Here is a 21,890-nt window from a genome sequence, read left to right as displayed (position 1 = left end):
TTTTACCATAACAGTACAAGAATAGCCTCACAAGGTCTGCGCTCTCAATGGGATTAAAATAACAGTTTGAAAAAGAAAGACTGACAACAAAGTGCGTTGGCTGCTACATGCATAAGACGTGCTGCCCCTAACAACTTTAGATACGTTTGCACAGACCCCCCGTCCCCCCCCCCGTCCCCATGCGCGCGCACTCAAATCCCCAAAAGTTGCATTCTAATTTTTTTGGTTTTGTTTATATACCTGTGCAATGTCCACGAGTGTTGCATTAATACTTCCGTGCGCGCGCGTGCGTCTTACTCTGGGTGAGTCGCAGTTGATATGATAATGAGAGCCAGTCGTTTTTACGGAGTAACTCCAGCCCTCCACTTTCACCATTAGAGGGAGACCTCAGAGCGCAAGACAGGGAAAGGCAAAAGCAGGCTTGCGCGCGCGAGCTTCAATAAAAAGTAGTTTTGGAGCTGAGCGGGGAGCACAGTTGACTGAGTGCAAAAACTGGGCGACACCTTGACTCAATAGTCACCTCAGCGTCCCATGAAAATGCTCTGGAAATTAACTGATAACATTAAATATGAAGATTGCGAGGTAAGGGACTCCTCTTCATCAATTCATACATTGTTCATTGATTTATATTTAAAACTAATGCCGTGGCTTTATTACTTTAGTGTTGTATTGTTATTTAAATGTATCATACTTTTGACAAGTGAAAGCAAGTGTTAATCAACACTACTACTACTCCTACCACTACTAGTACTACTACTGCGACTACTACTACGACTACAAAATATAATAATAATAATAATAATAATAATAATAATAATAAATTATTGTCATTATACAAAAATAGTAATTATACATTATGTTCCATAATAGCTTTGTTTTATTTTTCCATATTCTACATTAAACGTCATTTTTAAAACACAGGCCTATGACCACCAATTTGTTTTTGAACGCATGTTTTGTAATATTCCTAGTTACTGCCAAAATGTACCCCTCATCTTAAATGACACGTGATAATAATAAAATGACAAGTGTTCACCTACCATTGGATCGAATTGAAATAATTATTTTGACTTCTACTCGGCAGGTGTTTTGCAACACAGGCTCTTGTATTCAGTGATTAAATTGTGTTTTAACGTGTGCAATTTGAATCGTGAGATCATGCTGCTGCTTGAGGATGTGTTTGAGACTAAGTGGCAGCTGCTGCTGCTGCTGCTGCTGCTGTTGTTGTGGCCACGGACAAAGTTAGACAGTAATATTAAAGACTTGTTTTGCACTGGAGAAGCCAGTTGGACGTGTTTTCAGAGCACACCAGGTTTGACGGGACAGGCAGCTCTTCGTAGGGAACGAATATTAAAGAAGAAGCGTCTAACCACATTTGCCTTCACGTCGTGGTTGTTTTAGTATTTTTTTCTTCTTTATGGCAAGTATCGCAAAAACATGCGGGATTTGGCCATTGGAAAAATGCGTGACTGGTCGGGGAAGGTGCGTTTAGCCGTGCGGAAAAGTTGCGCCTGCCGAGCGATCTCGTCTCAGAAGATTTTTTGGTTGCTATTTTTTTGAGTACCCAGTGGATTAATTGGATCCATGGAGGATGTGTCAGGGTCTGAGGTGGAAAACAAAAGGTCTGGAGACAAAAATGAACTGGTCCGAGCTGGCATATCGTCGTCCTCAGAGGTGCATACACACACTATCTTTCTTTCGTTCTTTCTTCTCGTCCACATCTTTTTTTTTTTTTTTTTGCTTTGGCCTGGGACCCTTTTAAACCCCCTCCCCTCGCTTCACTACCCTCTCGTTGTGATTCGTCAGAGGAGAGTGAATGTCCCTCTTTTTGTCTCTCGCTCTCTCGCTCTCTCGCAACTCCCTCCTTGCTCCCCCCTCTCTCTCTCGCTCTCCCTCTCTCTCTCTCTGATTAGATATTCTGATTCCTCCTTTCAATGGACGTCATTTAAGCGCAGACTTTGTGCCCCTGACTTGCGTCCTCCGCTCCACGCACCACTTCCGACTATTCTTTCTGGCGCCCCCACCCTTCCTTTATGAATATCTATTTTTTTATTGTTGAAGTGTTCCGACACTGCTGGTGCGCCATGCCCGGGCTCTGTTAGGAGTCCAGCAGGGAGGAAAAACGAAGAAGCGGCTAACATGAGATCGAGCGAGGGGACAGCAGCATCGTGATAGCAGGGAAGGAAAGAGAAGAGAAGAGAAACTTTTTGCTTTTTGATCGGGGTCCAATCTTAAATCCACCAACGTCCTTGAATGCTTTTATTTTTATTAGATCCAAATGAAGCGCAACGGGGATGTAATTTATTATTTCTAATGGATTATCGCTCTCTTGCTGGGGCACGTATCTGATCTGCGGGGCCATCGCGATCTTTTGCAAGGGAGTCTTTTTTTCTGGGGGGGATTTTTTTTTTTGGAGGGGGTAAATCGCCTTTCTCTCAGCTCCAAGACTCGTTTTTGAAGTTATATATTTTTCAAAAACATCCTAAGATGTTAGTGCACAGTTTTTCCGCTATGGTAAGTTGCTGGAACCTTGGCTTGTCAAATTTGACGAATTTACTGTGCACAGTAATAATATGGTTGTTTTATAATTGTCAGTATAGAGAAGTGCATGCGCAATATGTGCATGCGGAATTTTGAAAATGTGTCAAAAAATTCTTGAGATTTTTTGGACATAAATAGTGAATGAATAGTCGTAATAATTTGATTTGCGCACTCGGGCCTTGCGTAAAGCTGCAAAGAGTCTGATTATTCGAATGCTTGTAAAATGTATTTTGAAGATTCATTTGTATGCATCTCCCGCCCGCCCCAGGACCGCCACGACGGCACCAGCAACGGGACGGCAAGGCTACCTCAGCTGGGCGGCGTGGGCCAGAGTCCCTACACGAGCGCGCCGCCGCTCTCTCACACGCCCAATTCAGACTTCCAGCCCCCGTATTTCCCCCCACCCTACCAGCCCATCTACCCGCAGTCTCAGGACCCTTACTCGCACGTCAACGATCCCTATTCCCTCAACTCCTTGCACGCCCAGCCGCAACCGCAGCACCCGGGCTGGCCCGGCCAGAGGCAAGGGCAGGAGAGCGGCCTGCTGCACCAGCACCGCAGCCTGCCCCACCAGCTGTGTCGGGACTACCGCAGGGAGGTGCTCCTACCGTCCGGCCACGGCATTGACACGGGACTGTCGGACTCTATCCAAATCCATGGAATACCTCACTCTTTAGAAGATGTCCAGGTAAGCTTCTTTTGCTCAATTCAAGTGACAAACTGGTGTCACAAACGCGCACAAGAAATTGCGCCGACATCATTAAATCATTTATTTTGCTTAAAAAAAAATAAAAAGACTTTTGTTTAGCAACGCATATTATTAAACAATTAACGCAAATTGACGTGCGAGTGACATCGTTTTCTGATTATTATGGCAAAGTGCGCGCTTAATACGGCAAAAATTATTTCAACAATTTGTCCATATTATTTGCTAATGGGAGTTAATCTTTATTAATTATTATTTTTTGGAAAAAACGTAAACCTTAATCCCCGTTAAATGTGAAGATTATGAAGATCAAAACCAAATAGCTACACAATGTGTTTCGTTTATTAGGTTGTTCTGCTTAAAATGCTTAATATGAATGCTTTTTATTTTAATAATACAGAATGCTGCACTGATTTAACACGTGTTAAAACGGTCCGTAGCCCCGATTCTCACGGAGAGGGGGTCTTTCATCGGAAACAAACACCAAAAATCTTCTAATTAGTTCATAGGCCTTTAATAGGCTGCTGTCGTAATTACTATTCAATCTAGATTTGAAGTTGCCTTATGAGTGTGTGCGTTTATGTGCGTGTGTGTGACGAGAGGGCGGAATTAGGTCAGGATTATGGGGCGACACGGAGTCGTTATTTAAGTCTGACATTGTCTTGCACTATTATATGCCTTCAAAATAGAATACGCGTATGCTATTTATATAATAAAAAAAAAACACACTGCAAGGTGCGCAATAATAATAAACGGGTATGATCCGTGTTTGTGTAATCGCGTTTGCGTGGCTGATGTATGTTTTACGCCTTTGTGCCTAAATGTGCTCTTTTTTGTGCATTTCTGTCACAGCCTGTTGAGGATCAAGGAATTCACATTCCCGACCAGACTGTAATTAAAAAAGGTAAGCAATTTCCTCCGAGATAGATCATGCGTGTTTCTGCAAGTTTACACACACACGCGCGCACACTCACACGCACGCACGCACGCACGCACACACACACACACATACACACACACACACACACAGAAAATTCTGCTCGAGAGAACTCAATGCTGTAATGCCTGACTGATCCTAATATGCGCTAGCCTATTTTTCATTACATGCTTTCCAAGTGCATCAAACTGGGTTGCACCTTCCCCCCCCTCCCCTCCTCCTCTTCGCCTTTCTCGCTGATGGAATTTACTGTCAGCGTTTCACATCATGCGCGCACATGAGTTGAGAGGGGCTGGTGGGCTTTGTGAGGCCCGGCGCTGTATTAATGGCCAGTGGATTGGCTGGTTGGTGGAAGCCCAATACAGCGGCAATCACGCTGCACGGTCCAAATGCTCAAAATGGAAGTCAGTGACGGTGGCTGGAGCGCATGCATTGGGCCTGCTGCGTGGAGGATGAGAGCGTGTCGCTCGGAAAGGGGAAAAAGAGGGCCATGAAAATGCACTTTGCTATAATCACAAGCGTTTTGAAATCTGGTTTAAAGCCAATTTAGTTGGATTACGCCGGCTCTTTTATACATACTATGCGTGTGATACAGCGAGGGGCTCTTTTATTGTTAATACGTTCTGTCAGGACCAATTGGCGCTCACCAGCAGCGTTTTCAGATATCACCCTATTTATTTTTCTACGGCATTATTATCACTATTGTTTTTATTCCACGCTCTTTATCTGCAACATGATAATTGGCCTCTTAAATGTGTAATCTCAAGAGTTCGTTTGACTCCCATTGTCTCTATTAGGCTCCCCTGAGCCATTAATGTCACAACTGATCCATCCAAAAGAGCGCACAGTCCCTCTTTGTCTCCGGTTACTGCGCACCGAAACAGCGTGAAGGCCAGTCGAGCAGCACCCACCAAACACCCTACATCTCTTACAGTCAGCTCTATATTTTGGGATTGAAAATATGCATTACATATCATAGATATTTAAAACAGCATGTGATAGCAAATGATGATAAAATTGCCGTGATTGTGCCGTGACTTCAAATGGATATTTTTTCAAATGCTGATTTTCTTTTGGCGTGGCAAAGCTGCTGAGAGTATACACATGTGCTACTCTAACCTCCCATCTCATTTAGTTAAGGCTTTGCATTGCATGAAATTCACTGAGCACAAATTCACCCCCCCCCCCCCCCTCCTTTTAACCTCCCTCCCCTCCTCCCCTCGACCCTTCTAGGTCCGGTGTCTTTATCCAAGAACAACGTCTCCGGCATCCCCATCAACAAGGATGGACTCTTCGGCGGGGTGGTCAACCCGAACGAGGTGTTCTGTTCGGTTCCGGGTCGCTTGTCTCTGCTCAGTTCCACGTCCAAATACAAGGTGACGGTGGCCGAGGTACAGAGACGCCTCTCGCCGCCCGAATGCCTCAACGCTTCACTGCTAGGCGGCGTGCTTAGGAGGTGAGGAAAAAGTATGATACGTACTGTACTCTCTCGCTCTCGCTCTCTGTCTCTCCCTCTTGCTCTCTCTCTGTCTCTCCCCCTCTCTGCCCTATACCAAGAATAATTAAAATCGACCAAGCATGACACCTTGCTGCCGCATTTAAAGCAGGAGGGGTGTGTGTTAAATTCCATATTAACTTCACCCTCTCTCTCGCTCTCTCTCTCTCTCTCTCCCCTTCTCTCAAATTAATGGAGGTTCAGCTCTATAGGCCCACTGAAGGCATTACACATGAAAACATTGGTCTCTGGTGAACTGTCTACTGAAGTGCTGCAGCCTGTAATAGAGCTGCCTATTAACTAGGGCTTTATTTATTCATTTTTGCACAGTGTGTCTGCCTATGAGACACCAAGCTCTTTTTGGGGGTTTATTAATGACAGGTTTAACACATTTTCGAGTTAAATTAGAAACCCAAATTTACTAACATCATATAGTGGCATGACACACATCCCACAATTGTTACAAAACAGATCTGAAATTAATATGAATAAATATGGATAAAATATGGGCCAATTTTGTTTTCTTTGGGTGGTTTTGTGCAACACGTTTTGTAGAAAAACAACCAAATAATTGAGTCAAATTCAACCAAATAGCAGCCGGTGTCGTCTTAAGCCATGCATACAACTCTTTTTAGAGTATATGATCAATAGCAGATTTTGGATGCTGGACTCAACAAAAATCAACGCTTCATTTCAGAAAGCATTTGGACATTTTTGAAATATTTGCATATTGCTAAAGATGAGTGTGTGGGGGCTCTGTTCACAGATTAGCCCACTCACAAAATTCCACCGCGCTGAACGTGTGCTCTATTTCATTGTTCCAGGGCCAAGTCTAAGAATGGAGGGAGATCCTTGAGGGAGAAACTGGATAAAATCGGCTTAAATCTACCTGCGGGCAGACGCAAGGCAGCCAACGTCACCTTGCTGACGTCACTAGTAGAAGGTGAGCTGCAGCAAATCACGCTTTATAACGCGATATCTGGTGGTGCCCCCCCCCCTGTAGCCTTCCCTCTTTTTCTCGCTCTGTGTTGGAAATCAGCATATGCGCTCATGCGTGTAATGTGAAGCGACTTTGCCTTGCAAGTAATAAAGCATGAAGGGTGTGTGTGTGTGTGTGTGTGTGAATGCGCGCGCGCGCGCGCGCGCCTGCGTGCGTGCGTGGAAAGTGCTGGTAATTCTCGTGGCTTTTCTGTGTCCCTTGCAACAGCCTCACGTATAGGTCCACGGCTGGCCTACTTTTACGCGCGGAGGGGGTGACTCCGTTTGTCGTGTTAATTATTGGGTGCCGCTTGTTTATTGGGTGCCGCTGAACCCATTTCACCACGTGGACGAAAAGTCAATTGATTTATTGCTCGAAACATTAATAACGTCTCGTTTGAATGGCACTTCTCCGCACTTGCGTTGTATACATGTTCAAATATTCACTGCGTATTTGTGAAGCCTATTTGGAAAGATGTTTATTGAGCAAATTGCGTGGTGCTTTGCAGACCTCATTATTCAGCGGTGTATCGTGAGTTAGGAAGAGGTGATGCTCAGTTGGTCTCTGTTAATCATTGTTGCAGAAACTAATGCAATATTCATCGTTTTGTTTGTATTTTAAGCGAGGATTTTGGAGAAAGAAAATGTTTAATTTCGCTATAATTAAAACGCTGCCATTGGTTATTGCTTATAACCATGGAAACAAGGAGGCTAGACTTGAGTACAGATTTGATGCGAAGTGACGCATGTTTGCATGGCGTTAAGGCTTTGGGGCAGGAAGTGCTGCAGGAAATTGAAAGCGATGACTCGGAGGCTACTCAAAGTTAGATTAAATTAAAACGGGTAAAATATGTGACGCGAACGTGAGATTGGAGCGCTCACCTGTGTGCCAATGGGCTCTGGATTTTTATTGCTAATCGATGACGCGGTGCCTAATAGGACACTCCGTCTATATTTCAATCCAGTATTGTTCTCCTTCACTTGAACGTGTTCTCGCGGCATCGCCGGAAATTATACTCATTTTACATTGTCTCAATTTCGTTTACCGGGCTGCATTTTTTGCTTATAGGCGCTACAATTTTGGATTAAATTCGATCATTGTGTGTGAACTGCTGTGGGATTTGATGTCACTGTATTTAATAATAGACCAACGCATCGAAGCTAATGTTTTTTCCTCCTCCCCTTGCATCTCTCCTGTCAGGCGAAGCGGTACATCTTGCCAGGGATTTTGGTTACGTCTGTGAGACCGAGTTCCCCGCCAAAGCAGTAGCTGAATATGTAAACCGTCAACACTCCGACCCAAACGAACAAGTCCAAAGAAAAAACATGCTACTGGCTACAAAGTAAGTGCGCACTCTCGTTCTGCTTTAATGAGCTCGGGGCTTGACATATGTATGATCTGTAGGAACCAGCTGCACGCATTATGCAGAAACTATATTTTTTTTTGGGTGGGGGTGCAAAGTTTGACCAGAATAAAAACAATACATATTGTCTATGAAATTCCTCTAAACAACGTTGTGGTAACAAAATTGAAAAAAGAGCGTGTGCGTTTCGTGGGTCACCTTATATTCGATTTGGGAGCGAGAGAAAAAAAACACATAGAACCCCACAAATATTTTGGCTGATTTCGTTACTGTGATTTTAGTATAAAAAGCACATAAAGTCATGAAAAAGAAAGAAAACAACAGTAATGTAAAAAAATAGCGCACGTCAAAGTCATAACGTCATTTCTAGGTCACGTTATAACGTATTTGCATTCGTATCGAACACGCCCTTTTAAAATTTGTTTAAAATCGAAAAAAAGAGAGAAACAGAACATGACTAAATTCCATTCCATAATAAAGGCTTTTTAAAAAGATAACAATAACGAATATTATTAATTTATATTTATCACGACACAAGATGCATTGGTATTTTGGCAGATGTTTTTTTGTAATTGTCACCAAAACTCACACAAAAATACATTCAAATTAAAATAATACCCAAAATAAACAATTATACCTATAATGTAACAGGTGATTGTCAATTAAGGGATATGTCACGTCATAGTCATTCAGTTTGGGGGTATTAAAATAAAATCCAACGAAATTTTGCTTTAGATGTAAAAAAAAAATAAAATTGCTTTAAAGGAGCAGATAAATCCATATTAAAAAATGTTGAAGCATGTCATGTCGCTAAGTCACGTGATCTTGCGTTGAAAGAAAATAACGTGAGCCATTAGATTTTTTTGTAACACAAAGACCCCCCAAAATAAAAACGTAACTGTAAAAAATAAGGCAGGTGCAAGTCACATGACTGACTGGTCACGTGATGTACTCTTTTTTTCTTTTTTCTTTTACTACCTAAATGTGCAGCCCCCCCCCCTTTTCCTTTCCACAAGCGCACGTTACGTATTAGCATACTAACAGGCCATTTGCGGTTATGTCTCCACAGGCAAGTGTGCAAGGAGTTCACGGACCTGTTGTCCCAGGACCGTTCGCCGTTGGGGAACTCGAGGCCGCAGCCCATCCTGGAACCGGGTATCCAGAGCTGCTTGACCCACTTCAGCCTCATCTCGCACGGATTCGGCACGCCGGCCTTGTGCGCGGCCGTCACGGCCCTGCAGAACTATCTGACCGAAGCCATCAAAGCCATGGACAAAATGTACCTCAACAACAACCCCAACAGTCACTCAGATAACGGCACTAAAGGCGACAAAGACGAGAAGCACAGAAAGTGATACCCCCCCAACCCCCCCTTCTCCATTAAGGGGCCAAATCCCCGGGGGCCCTTTTTTTTTGCCCCCCTCCCACCCCACCTCTTCTTGTCTGGGCTCTCCCACCCATCCAATATAAATATTATAAATAAAACCGTGCCACTTGCTGATCTTGCCACGTTTTCTTTTGTCTAATGATGGCCAATTTTTTGGATTCGCTGGGAAAACGACACAAGAATCTTCCAGCAGCTGTATTATTATTATTGTTGTTATAAAAAAGAAAACGAAAGAAAAGAACAGCTCCGGGGTGTGGAAGAGGTGTGTTTGCTCACAAAAGACGTCTGATGTTCTCCCACCACCTTCTTTTTTTTTTCGAAAGAGCTGCAAGCAATGGACTGAAATCCAGCTACCCATTTGAATTTTGTGAGACAAAAAAAAGAAAGAAAAAAAAAACGAAAAAGAAAAGAAGAAGCCCAAAGATGGACGAATTCTTCTATCAGTATTGTGAATAATAACTTGGAGAAAGTCAACAGAGCTCCATGTCATCACTTCAAACTCTCTTCTCTCTCCAAGCGACCAACTTGAACTTTTTTTTTTGAATTTCAACACGATTCACGGTTATATAAGGGAATCAGTGTTCATGTATGTATATATTTATTTATGTGTAATTTAATGGGAATTGTAAATATGGTGCGTCTGTTGAAACCTTTTTTTTTTAATTTATCTGGTGCCTCCTGTTTTAGTGGGTTTTAATATTCGGTTAGTTCTTCATGTGATTTAATGGTTCTTAGGAGAAAAAAAAACAGAAGTTTGGGGTCTTTTTTTTATTTTATTTCTCTGGGATATTTCAATTCAGCCCTCTTGTAGCATGTTGAGGCGACATTGAAACAAGTGAACAAATTGAATAGAAATAAACTTCCACTTCTCTCTCTCTATCTATATATATATCATCCTTATTCCGTTTATTTGCTCATTTCACACCCAGGAGAACGTGTTGTTTTTTTGGTTTCTATTTTTTATACAAGATTTTAATGTGTCGTGCCAATCAGAAATCACCTCCTGTTCCTCCTTGAAGCGCCATAAAAGCAATAAATTGATTTTTTTGTTTTTCTAAAAAAAGAGTTCCAAACACTTTATTGGGATACACCTAATCTTGTTCTGTCCGATAATGTCCAAAAATTGGAGGCGATTTTAGCTGTTATTGTATAGACACGTGCTGGCAATAGTTCCCAATGCCTGATGTATTATATTCCTTTGTTGCCCAGAAAAAATAAATATTTGATACGCTTCATCTGTACATTTTTTTTTCATCCGCTTGAAACGCCCGCTTGATTTTTTTTTTTTTTGCCTATTTCTCCCATTGTGAACGGCAACAGTACAGTAATTGAGTTTAAGTCTCCCTTGACGATATCGCTTTTGCAATACGAGCTGAACTCATAGCTCCCCCTCAAGTATAATAATAATAATAAAAATAAGATATAAAAAAAAAAAAAGCCTTCGGATTGGTATGCAGGCCAGCAATGAGCATATAGTGGTGTTTGAAGTGTGCGAAAGAAAGAGAGAGGGAACCCTCTGGGGTGTATATACAGCCCTGCTGGTCTGCAGCATTGTTGGAAGACATGCATCAAATATTTGTTATGTTGTTTGCCTCTCAGTGTAATCACCGCCGTCGTGCGATTCTCTCTTTTTTTTTTTTTGCGTCGCTGCTGCGTGTGGCCTTTAGGCTTGATTGGTTGCACAGAGACGCACGCAAAGCCATTGCGTAATATCGCTCATTCTTATCATTTCATTTTTGGATTATGAATATTTCACTGGGGTGCTCTCGAAAATATTGCAACTTCAATCTCAACAGCTGGGCTTTGTTTTATTGTTTTTTTACAGGAGAGAATGAATGAAGTTATTTGAATGCATGTCCTTTGCATTATTGCGACTTACTGCATTGGAGCAGGTGAAACATTGTTGTCAGTCATGGGGTTGTATTTTTGTTGGCTCCTCTCCTTACTTTGTGTGTGTGGGATCCTGTCCTCGGGCACAATAGAGCTCGCTCGCTCGCTCGCTCGCTCATAAAAGGGTGGAAGAGGGAGACTAGCCGGCTGCTCCTGCTTACGGTAAACAGTCACTTTATAACGAACAACAGCATACACAAATCGTATTAAACTGCTAATATTATTTAATAAACGGTCTAATTGAATCGAGTATGAGACGAACGCATCAGAAAAAGTAAAAAAAAAAAAAAAAATCTGAAAAATCTGTAGCACCCCCACACAAGTTGTACAACTAATGACAAATGAAAAGGATGGCAACGTTTTTGGGAGTGCTAATGGATTTGGGGCGTTAAAGAACTGTCAGATCGCGTGCAAGCCTGAATGAGGATTTGGATGTCATTTGACTCGGCTCCACCTAAACAGGTGGAGGGCGCAACTGCAAAAGACAAACGATTTCAACGTAACCATGAAGCAAAGCTGTCGGGACGTTCATCCCGCCTCAAACTAATCAATATATTTTTGACATTCCAGTTTATAAAAGCCCCTTTCCCCCAAAAGATTTAATATAATTTATTTGAGTTATAATACATATTATTGTAATATGACAAATACAATATCCGGACCTGGCAAATAAACAGATTCAATTCAATTAAAACACCCTGGCTAATATTTTACAAAAAAATGAAAAAATGTAAATCGACTGCTTCTGCACGCCACACTTTTTTAGGATGCTGCTGCAATGCCTGCGTGGCCTCATTAGCCCGGAGCGCCTTCGCCGTTATGTAGTGTGCATTGTACCGCTTGCAGGCCCTGCCTGCAACCATATACAGCAACACTTTTCTTTTTTTTTTTTTTTTAACTTTAAGTCAATACAGGCACCCGAGTCCAGGTGTTCCGTCTAGTGCAAAAAAGAATTTCAAAGCATGGGAAAGGAATTGTACGCGCTGGGAAAAAAATCAAGTTGCACGAATAACATGACATCCAATGGATAAATATTAGTACTGCACTTTAAATTACCGTCCAATAATGCATAGTAATCTTTGTCAAACTGTCAATCAAGCAAGAGAATTGCGCTCATATTTCTAATGCGTCATTTTATGCGACGCTTATTCAAATTGAAGTTGCGCATGAGCCACATTTGAAGGAATGCCTCGGACAAGAGGCAGACTTCGCCTAAATGACATTTGATACGCTCATTGGTGCAATCGAATTAGAGGACTTGAAAGTTTTTGCAATGAAGCGCAAAATGGCTAATTGTCTTCAACTCTGACATCAGCCGTCATTTGGGGGTCTTAGTGTCCATGGATACCCCACACCTCCCCCCTGCAAGGGCCTGACCCCCTTTTGGGCCCCTTGGCCGGGGCTCAAAAGCCAAGAGAGGTCAATGACTCCGCCAAATCGCCCTTGATTACTTGAGACATTAGGTAATCGATTAGAAAACATTAAGTGGCTTTGAATAAACAAAGCAAGTGACACTTGGGGAAAAATTACTTATTTATCATTATGAAAAATGACATGCAAAAACACAAACAAACATACAATAAATTGTGCTTTACTATTATTTGTTTAATGGCAAACACTATTATGGCCAAGGTTACCAATTTCACGCATGTATCCCTCAACCATACAAAAAAGGAGCAGATTACAATTATGCTTTCTTCATGTCGTTCAATTTCTAGTTTGGTTACCCCCCCCCCCCCCCCCTCTCTCTCTCTCTCGCTCTCTATCGCTGTCTCTCTCTCTTTCTCTCCTTCTCCTCTGCAGTCAGCCAGGGGGGAGAGTGTCGCCCCGGGCCAAACATATGCTTCTTTCCATTGCACTAATCCAAATGCAGCGTGGAGGAATAATTGCTCCAGTGGCCGTGGCTTCGCTGGGTCTTTGTCCCTCACTGGCTCCCGTCAGCTAGGCACACGCCATCTCAATCAAGCCCCCCCCCCCCCCCCCCCCCCCCCCCTTTGCTCACCCTTTCTCTTTTCCCCTCTAAAAAAAAAATCTGATCAGCTCACTATGCAGAACGACGACTCAACATGTTAAAGAACTACCAAAACACTCATTAATATTGACAACATCGCACCTTGGCAGCAGGCATTATTGGCAAACATTTGCATAAAGTTTCCTGTCCGTCACATAGGAGACATTTCTGTAGCCAATAATACAAATATCAATACTTACTACCGCCAATATATTTTTGCACGTGCTTTTCTAAGCACTAAATGATCACCAAGGCATATTAAAATGGCAATATAACATAAAATAATAATAATGGCATTAATAATAATTACAATGATAATAATTCAAATAAAATTACTGATATTACCCGGTGCTTTTTCAATTAATCAGTCACCCTATTAATTAGCGTGTGTTTAAATTGGTAATAAAAACAAAAGTACTGCATATCAATAACAACAATCATAATAAATTTTTGTTAGGGGCGCTTTTGTAGGCGCTCAAGGTCACCATGTAAAATCAAAGCAAAAATACAAGACAGTTAAAGCATAATAATAATACAAATAACAATAACAACATATTTAATTCATGTTGCTAAAGTTTCGTTGTCATATAATGAACTCAAATTCATCTAAATAATAATAATAACAATAATAATAATAATAATAATAATAATAATACAGTAAATATGTTTTTAAATATTCGTTATTTAATATGACTCACGCAGTAATAAAAGGTGTTATCGTTCGTTTCCTAGTTGTGCTAAAGTTGATTGATATCCGCCCCCCCACCCGCCCGCACACACGCACGCGCGCGCGTCCACATACCCAGGCAGATACACGCACAGCGGCTTTATTGTCTGTGAATCAATGATGAAAAATCACTCTTAGCATTTGCGAGGACATTTCCAAGCCTAAGAAATGGCACAAGACAGAGAAGATTTGGGAGGTGTGTGTGTATGTGTGTGTGTGTGTGTGATGGGTGGATGAATGTCTGACTGAATTAATAGACATGATAATTTCACACTATTTCATAGTGAGCTATCTGTTCCATCACAGCAAAATAAAAGGGTCACCGCGCAGCTGTGGCAAAGCCCAAGCAGCTATTATGAAGTTTGATGATAGACCCCCGCCACCTCCATCACCGCCGCCCCCTCTCCCTCCCTCCCTCCCTCTCCCTTTTCTCTTCTCCGTGGTAGTTTGCTTGAGGCCAGCAATAGCTGCAGGCCACGCTGTGCCTCCCCATGATAAAGGACTTAGATTCTGTCTCTGCCTCTCCCTCTCTCCCTCAGTCTGTCTGTCTGTCTGTTTCTCTCTCGTTCTCTCTCTCTGGTTTTCTCTCTAATCAACTCCTGACTTGGCCCTTTAACGAATGCTATCCCCACCATCTCCCCCTCCCCAAAGCAAATCTTCCATATGGCCGATTTTGGCAAATATATGATTTGCTTCTTTAAAATCCCAAATATATTGTCCAACTTTTATTTAATGTCATTTCATTATTGTACTACATATTTCCGAAGCGAGTAAACAATAGCTGTAATAATTGCAACAAAATATCACTAAAAATATAACACACAAATACATAAATAAAGGAAATTAGTAAAATGATAGATGATACAAACAAGCAAACTAAGATAGACAATTAGACAATCTAATGGACATTGACTTAAAACTAATTATACCTTAAAAAAAAAACTTTTGTTCATATGTCATGACTTTGTCAACAGCGTCCACTTCCAGTTGATTCTTCACAAAGCGGATATGATGACTTGAGGATAAACCGCGGCATTATTAGCCCAAAGAAGACTTATTAGCAACAGTAGCTGACCTAGCGTAGCCTCTCATAGCCTGGGAAGAGACATAGTTGATCCCACCACAGGCTAAACACTGCCAACAGGACTTGACACTGCAGAACAATTTCCCAATTACCTTTTGACATGCAAACGTGAAAAACTGTAATTTTCTCTCTGAATTATTTTTGCTTGGGGGTCTAACTTTCATGCCAGTGGACTGTCAGTTATGCTTCCCTTGCTCTCTCTCTAGCTGACTTCATCCCTCTCTCTCTCTCTCTCTCTCTCTCTCTCTCTCTCTCTCTCTCTCTGCCTATGAGAGGATCCATAAAAAGTTGACAGGAAAAAGAAAAACATTGTAAAATGTTAGGAAAATGAAATTATTACTTCTTCCATGGAGGTTACCCTCATCAATCAATCTCGGCCAGTGCTTGGATTGGCTACAATTGTAGGCGCTTGTGTCCACTCTCACATTGGCGGAGCCCTCCCTCTTATAGACCAGCTGGCCGGTATAGTAGAAATAAAAAAAAACTTGTGAAAAAAGACTAATCTTTAGGAGGATCTCTGAAAGTTACTGACATCACGTATGAATATTGTTTTGACTTTGGAGCTTCCACTTCATACACTTCCTCATGTTTCATGGTTTTTGGAACTTACCACGGATGTAAATGCTATCTGACAGCATGCAAGTTTTGCGTAATACCATCGAGCACTTGTGTGGCCAAAACCTCAACCTCTCCAAATAATCAGACATGTTTATGTCTCCATTGTCAATCTCGGCGCTTTGGTCAAAGTCAACATGCCAGTTGACACTGAAATGCCATAATCACTGGCGTGTTTGCTTGCTTGTGAGGCATGCGGGCAGCCAAGAAGAGCACAGAGGACCATAACCGTGTCATCTCCAGCTTGTCATTGTGGAGGGCCTTGATTGGCATATGCTAGAACACATTACAGGAGCTGGTGCTGATGGAGGGTGCTCTGAAGACCCCTCCCCCTGAAACAAACCTAAAAAAAACTGGGTCATATGTGGTCTGATCCCCCCTTTTTTTTTTTGCCCGGGCCATGAAGAGCTACACAGAACGAAGGATCAGGCCTCAGGGCTTCTGAAGTTTAGCATTTTAAATACAGCGGAACCGTATCTGAGGATGTGCGGATCGGAATTCTAACAAACCTTTGGTAAAAATATACCATTAGCAAAACCTCGGCGTTTGAACCATAGGTGCGTACGGCGCCAAACCTCAGTTCAGTGAGCATATGAATTTGTTTTAACACTGCGCTACAAATCAGCCTGACAGCTGACTGACAGCTTTTATGATCGCCGCAAATCCAATGTCTAAAATCGCATGGTTAGCCAGGTGTTGGTAATCCCTAATGTTTAAAAAAGGGCAGTCTGCGCCATTGTGGGTGTGAACACAGCCAACTCCATGCTCCACCAATCAAAACAGACAACATAAGCAGGTGCCCTCATATTTATAAAACGATTAAATTGGTTTGATCAAGTGAAAACCAAATAAAAAACCACAGCTTATTAACTGTGTGATATTTAAAAGTTAAAACGTCAAATGATAGACTTTAATTAAAGCATATAGGTGAAGCCACATCATCTCGACGCCCTCCGAATGTGAATGAGGTGCGTGGTCTTTATTAAAAGGAGCCACAACTAAAAGGCTTTTGCAGTGGCAGCACCGTGTTTAACACAAGTCCCATTAAAAAGAAGCCATTACCAGCAAGTGAAAGAAACAACGCCCGGGGCCCCCTTAAAGTGTTGCAAAAACCTCATTGATAATTAAATGTTGGTTATGCGTCGCTCTCGCACTTTGCTTACCCATCAAAGCGCCACCGCCCACTGCTGCTGCCACTCTGCTGTTCCCTCACCACTTTGTTTAGCAAGGAATGGCGCAGCCCCCCTAATAGGTGCCAATTACAAGCGATGGGGGTTCTGGGGTTAATTGTTCCCAACACATTATTTGATTGGGCAGATTCACAGCAGAGCAGGAGTGAGGGAAGATGGGGACAAGGGGCTAGCAGTAGATAACGCCTTTAGTGTTTGTTGATGTGTGCTGTCAGCTGGGGGTACGCACACACACACACACACACACGCATGTGTACACATCCTCGCCGAGAGTGTGTGCCCTGTGCAGTGTTTATGGCAAGACTAAGTCAAACAGATTCAACATTTAAAAGGTAAGTTTGACTATCCGGAATTAATACTGCCGATGGATATTAGCACCTTTCCGATGATTACCTTTTTGCATAGATGTTTTTATTTTTTTATTTACAATATCTGAAAGATGGTCGAAACTGAATTACAAATATCCACAATGATATTTCTGTATTGACAAACCCCATTCAAATAAATGTCAAAAGGGACGTCATTTCCTAGAAATTTCTGAAATGTCTCTTATATGTATATCTAAAGGGGTGGCTGAAAATTTGGATTACAATCCTGAAAAAACAATTTTTTGGTCTGAGACCAGTTGCCCCACGGCCCACCTCTAGCTCCGCCATTGCTTCCATTCAAAAGCAACTGTCTTGATATTATAACAACTTTTCCTTATGTTGATCTCTCAAGGTAGCATAGGAATCAATATTGGCTCACAAAAAAAAAGACAGACTTCTTAATATTTTGTGTTGTTGAACCACCACGAACATGCATCAAATGTCCCAAACGTATTTGCTATCATGTGGTGAAGTAAACAAACAAAAACAACAAGCACAGACAGAGTGAATAATCAGGATCTTTTTTTTTTTTTTTGGGCTGCACCGGAGAGCATTTTACCATCAATAATACAATAAGTCGAGCGAAACAAACACTTCTTGAACATTAAACATACGCAGGGGTGGAAAGCAAACACTCACACGTGAGGAGTAGAAGTCTGATTTGCACTCATCAAGGTTGTTGCCAAATAGTAAGGGCAATGCAAAGAAGACATAAAAGTAAGCTGAGAGGGAATCTTTTGACGGCTTGCTAATAGATCAGTGTGGGGCCCATCTGTTTCACTGCAAAATGGAGAAAATGGCGAGCTTGTGATTTGGCTGTTGAGACTGTCACTGTAAACAATAATTGTCAAACATATTTATCCCGCAATCGCTTTAGCAGATGTTCTGCTAAAGCGATTTTTTTTGTTTTGTTTCAAGAGGCTCTTTTTTTTTTTTGCTGTGTTGTATCTCCCCTGTGCAGACACACAACTGCTCCACCCCCTCCCATTCTCTAGAATATTGAGCAGGTATTTGCCAAAAGGTGCTCCAGGGCACGGAACGCCAAGGATTGGGTGGGGAGAAGTGAGAGGGGGTGGGGCCGAGAGGGAGAGGGAGGAAGAGATTATCTGGGCCCTTCATCAGCGCTTCAGCACCCTCCTCCTCCTTCTCCCGTTGGAGGCCTGAGGGCCTGGGGAGGCAGCCTCGGTGCCTCGCAGCCATGCAACCTCTTTATCACTCTAATCTGTTAATTGTAGTTGCTCAATTGGCACATGGTGGCTTTTTATTACAGCCTCCCGACATCAACTATAGATGCAGAATGCTGCTCTGTCCATTTTGCTTTCCTCCTTCCACCACACCAGATTTGAACCTGCACCAAGCTCTCCCACAAAGGAAGCAGGGCCTCTTATATAAGTGTGCATAGATGATGTTTGACTGCAGGCAAAGTGATCAGGAGATCCGATCCTTCTCTTTTTGTCTTTGGGCCGCTTGTTACTCATTTTGTTACAGCTGCGCCCCTCCTCTGAAAAGAGAAGCCAGAGGTCTCCCTTCCATCCCGTTCAGGCTTGTTTTCTGTCGGCTGCTCTTTTTCTCCTACGCCCCGTTTCAATTTATTGTGGGCCCCCCTGCTTGTTTGCCTTGTGGTTTGCATCAGGAGGATGACTGGTGTTCATAGGTTTTGTTAAGGCCATTTACACTAAACCAGATTTCTCAAAAAGGATGAAAATAGTATGAGGCAGTACAAAAAAAAATGTGGTAGTGAAAACTACCATAGGAACGTAATACTATTAAAAAAATAAAATTAATACAATTGTTTCCAAATGACAGTAAAACCATGGACATTATGTTCTTTTTTTTGCAGCAAAACTTCAACTTAACTTTTTACTGAGTTTCTTTTTTTTCCTAAGATATGAAAGGGTATTTTAAAAAACACAGGCGGTGTTTAATGTGCCCAGGTGAATGAGTGCACCCGCTACAATGATTTCTTTGGCCCCAAACAGCTTGTGTTTGTTGTCAAAAGAGTGATTAGTAAAAGCAGTCCGTCCTCTCAGCTGGCTCGGCTCGCTGAAAAGGTGAACAGCAGCCAAATCCAGATAAGTTTTTTTCCCCCTGATGTCATCATTCATCCCAATATCAGCATTGGGCCATAAAGCGGCTGTTCAAAAGCCGTGACTAATTTACATCACAGTTGAATTAGGTGGCACAAGAGAAGACCGCGACATGGTTTTTCCCATTCAAATCGGGAAGAATTTTGTGTAAATTATCGAAGGGATGCAAATGACTTGAGTTCAAACTGCTGTTGACGCTTGCAACTGTTTGATATTTTCAACAAAGTTTTCCTTGATGAGAAAAAGGCTGCCACTTGATGACAGAACAATGGAGTGAACAATTTATGGGCGCCTATTAACAAGTTCTGCTTTCAGGTACTGCAAACAGGTGTTTTACGAGTGCCCCCACAAACACGGACATAAGACCTGCTGTTTATTTTGCCAACTTTTAGGATGTTTATTCTCTGTTTCAATTCAAAGGTTAAAATAAAGTGCAGCTAAATTTCTTGTCATATTTTTAATGATTATTATTATTTTTTATATTTCAATTTATTTTCATTTTTCATTGTCAATAGAAATATCCATAACCTTAGAGCACACATTGAAACGCTTGGAAATTTTAAATATTACCATTAGTGACTTTTGATGACTAACAATCAATTTATAATGATAGGATATTTTGTATTAGAATAATTGCTGTGCTGAGCACAGGCGCCATCTCTGGTTGAGTGCAGCATGCTCAGGGTGTGTCTCCAAACTGAAGATTGTTGCCAGGTTTGGGGTTCTTAATTAATCAGCAGCGGTTTGGAAACGCAGAAGAGGGAAAAGCAAACAGTATGTGGAAGGAGATTGCAGAATTGAAAGAGAAAGAGAATGAAGGAGCCAAGTAGCTTCTTCAAGTTGGGGAACTTTCAACCGTGAGGGCCCCTTGACAATAATTGAGGCAATATTTGTGCTCGATACATAAATGCTAATATTTTATCAAATAAATCAATGAGGCTGAATTTTATATATAATAAGAAAAAAATTTGACAGAGCAAAACTATTCTATTTTAGTTTTTTTTTTTTTTAAAGAACACGAATATAACATAAATGGCAGTAAATGCAATTCGCGATACTGTAATTCCATGGTAATATTTCAATTTTAAAGCATGAAAAAAACACTTTGTGTTTACAAGCACTTAACCAAATTTAGATCTTAGCATCCAGTCATCAAAAGGGTTTAAGTTAAAAAACTGAAAGGCCTGAAATTCATAAAAGCAAAACAAAAGTCTGGGCGCAAATAAGAACTAATCAGATAAGTTGTATTTAATGTTTCAGTGGAAAAATAATAACACATGGGCTGAATAGAGGCATTGTGTTTATGAAGAAAAACCTATAGAGGGAATAAATCCAGCATGTGATGGTAACATGGTTTAGCCTTAAGACTTGTACTGTGGCTTCAAGGGTGGATTTTCTCAAAAGGGTGTCCTAATTTTCAAGACATCCGCACATCCCACTTTGTGCATTTCACAGTGATCTGTTTGTGTTTGATTTTTTTTTTGAAATATAATTTATTCCAAACTTTACGCAGTTGTAAAGTTTTTATCTCAATTCTGCGGCTTGGTCACAAGGACTCCATGCGACAGTGGGCATGTTGCAAAACTAAACACACCATGAATGTGACTATTTTAGGGGAAGAGGACTGCTGACTGGAGCTGCACAGCCTTTCTGGGGCCTTGATACTCCTTAATTCATTCCAGCATGCACGGTTATGTAGCAGTGACATTCAAATAAAAGGGAAAAATAACTTTCTCGGTGCTTGGAAACAGTTGGAAACAAATATAGCCAGACATTTAAAAACCTATGTGAGGAAATTAATTAAAGTCATATTTTATGAGAATAAATGAAGAGGTATAGACCAGAAGGAAAATGAACAAAGACTGACACAAAGTGCACTCAAACAACTCGGCGGTTAGTAAATTAATTACTAGTGACACAGCTGGGTCAAACATAAGCGAGTCATTGATTTGGCAGATGCAGCATTTTGGGTGGAGCTGATGGCAGGTGGGAACGAACAATCAAACAGGGCGTGTGACACACAATGAATAGAACCTTGATTGACAACATGTTTAAACCACGACCACAAGAACAGGTCATGGACAAAAGTACTGGGACACCTACAGGATGTGAAAATATGATTTCATTGCAGCTGAAACAGCTTCTGCTGTTCTGGGAAGACTTTATACAAGATTTTAGTCTGTGGGAATTCTTGTCCATTCATCCTGACGAATATTTGTGAGGTCATCGGTCACGGTGTTGGGTGAGAGCTGAGGTCTCGAGCTTCCTGTAGCCGTTCCCACAAGGTTGGAAGCAGAAAATGCCTTGGCATGCAGCAAAAAAGTTGCAGGCGAGCCAAGGAAGAAGTGGGCCCTTATTGACCAGTGGGCCACCTGGAATTTCTTTGCTCATTCATTAACGGCAACGATATTAACTGGGTTGAATGAGTTCAAAGTATAACAGCATTCAACATGATTGAATATACTGCATTAATGGCAATTACAAGCGTTTGACTACATTCTGATTCAAAG

At 41.7% G+C, this 21,890-nt stretch overlaps 3 protein-coding genes across 7 annotated transcripts in view; 1 reads left to right on the top strand and 2 right to left on the bottom strand.

The window, feature by feature from the left end:
• Positions 1 to 21,890, bottom strand: part of tmem14ca (transmembrane protein 14Ca) — an 87,864-nt gene that overhangs the window by 4,303 nt on the left and 61,671 nt on the right. The window lies entirely within an intron of this gene.
• The window catches only part of plcxd2 (phosphatidylinositol-specific phospholipase C, X domain containing 2), a 100,807-nt gene that overhangs the window by 17,264 nt on the left and 61,653 nt on the right, over positions 1 to 21,890 (bottom strand). The gene's annotated exons all lie outside the window — the stretch shown is intronic.
• Positions 428 to 10,643, top strand: tfap2a (transcription factor AP-2 alpha). Of its 5 annotated transcripts, none has more exons than XM_088364212.1 (8): positions 517 to 582; positions 2,488 to 2,514; positions 2,810 to 3,229; positions 4,100 to 4,151; positions 5,418 to 5,640; positions 6,504 to 6,622; positions 7,859 to 8,000; positions 9,091 to 10,643. In XM_088364212.1, the coding sequence occupies exons 1-8, from the start codon at positions 532 to 534 to the stop codon at positions 9,374 to 9,376; spliced, it is 1,320 nt and encodes a 439-aa protein (XP_088220338.1). In that variant the 5' UTR covers positions 517 to 531; the 3' UTR covers positions 9,377 to 10,643. The 5 variants fall into 5 exon arrangements, with proteins under 5 accessions (XP_088220335.1, XP_088220338.1, XP_088220337.1 ...); XM_088364211.1 differs by lacking the exon at positions 517 to 582 and adding an exon at positions 1,281 to 1,674; XM_088364209.1 differs by lacking the exon at positions 2,488 to 2,514 and having other exon boundaries at positions 428 to 582.

Source organism: Syngnathus floridae, chromosome 20 (genome assembly GCF_059516105.1).
Source record: "Syngnathus floridae isolate MCC-2025c chromosome 20, RoL_Sflo_1.0, whole genome shotgun sequence".
NCBI classification, from domain to species: domain Eukaryota; kingdom Metazoa; phylum Chordata; class Actinopteri; order Syngnathiformes; family Syngnathidae; genus Syngnathus; species Syngnathus floridae.
Note: the sequence above shows the minus strand (reverse complement) of the source record. Positions and strands in the feature narration are given on the sequence as shown.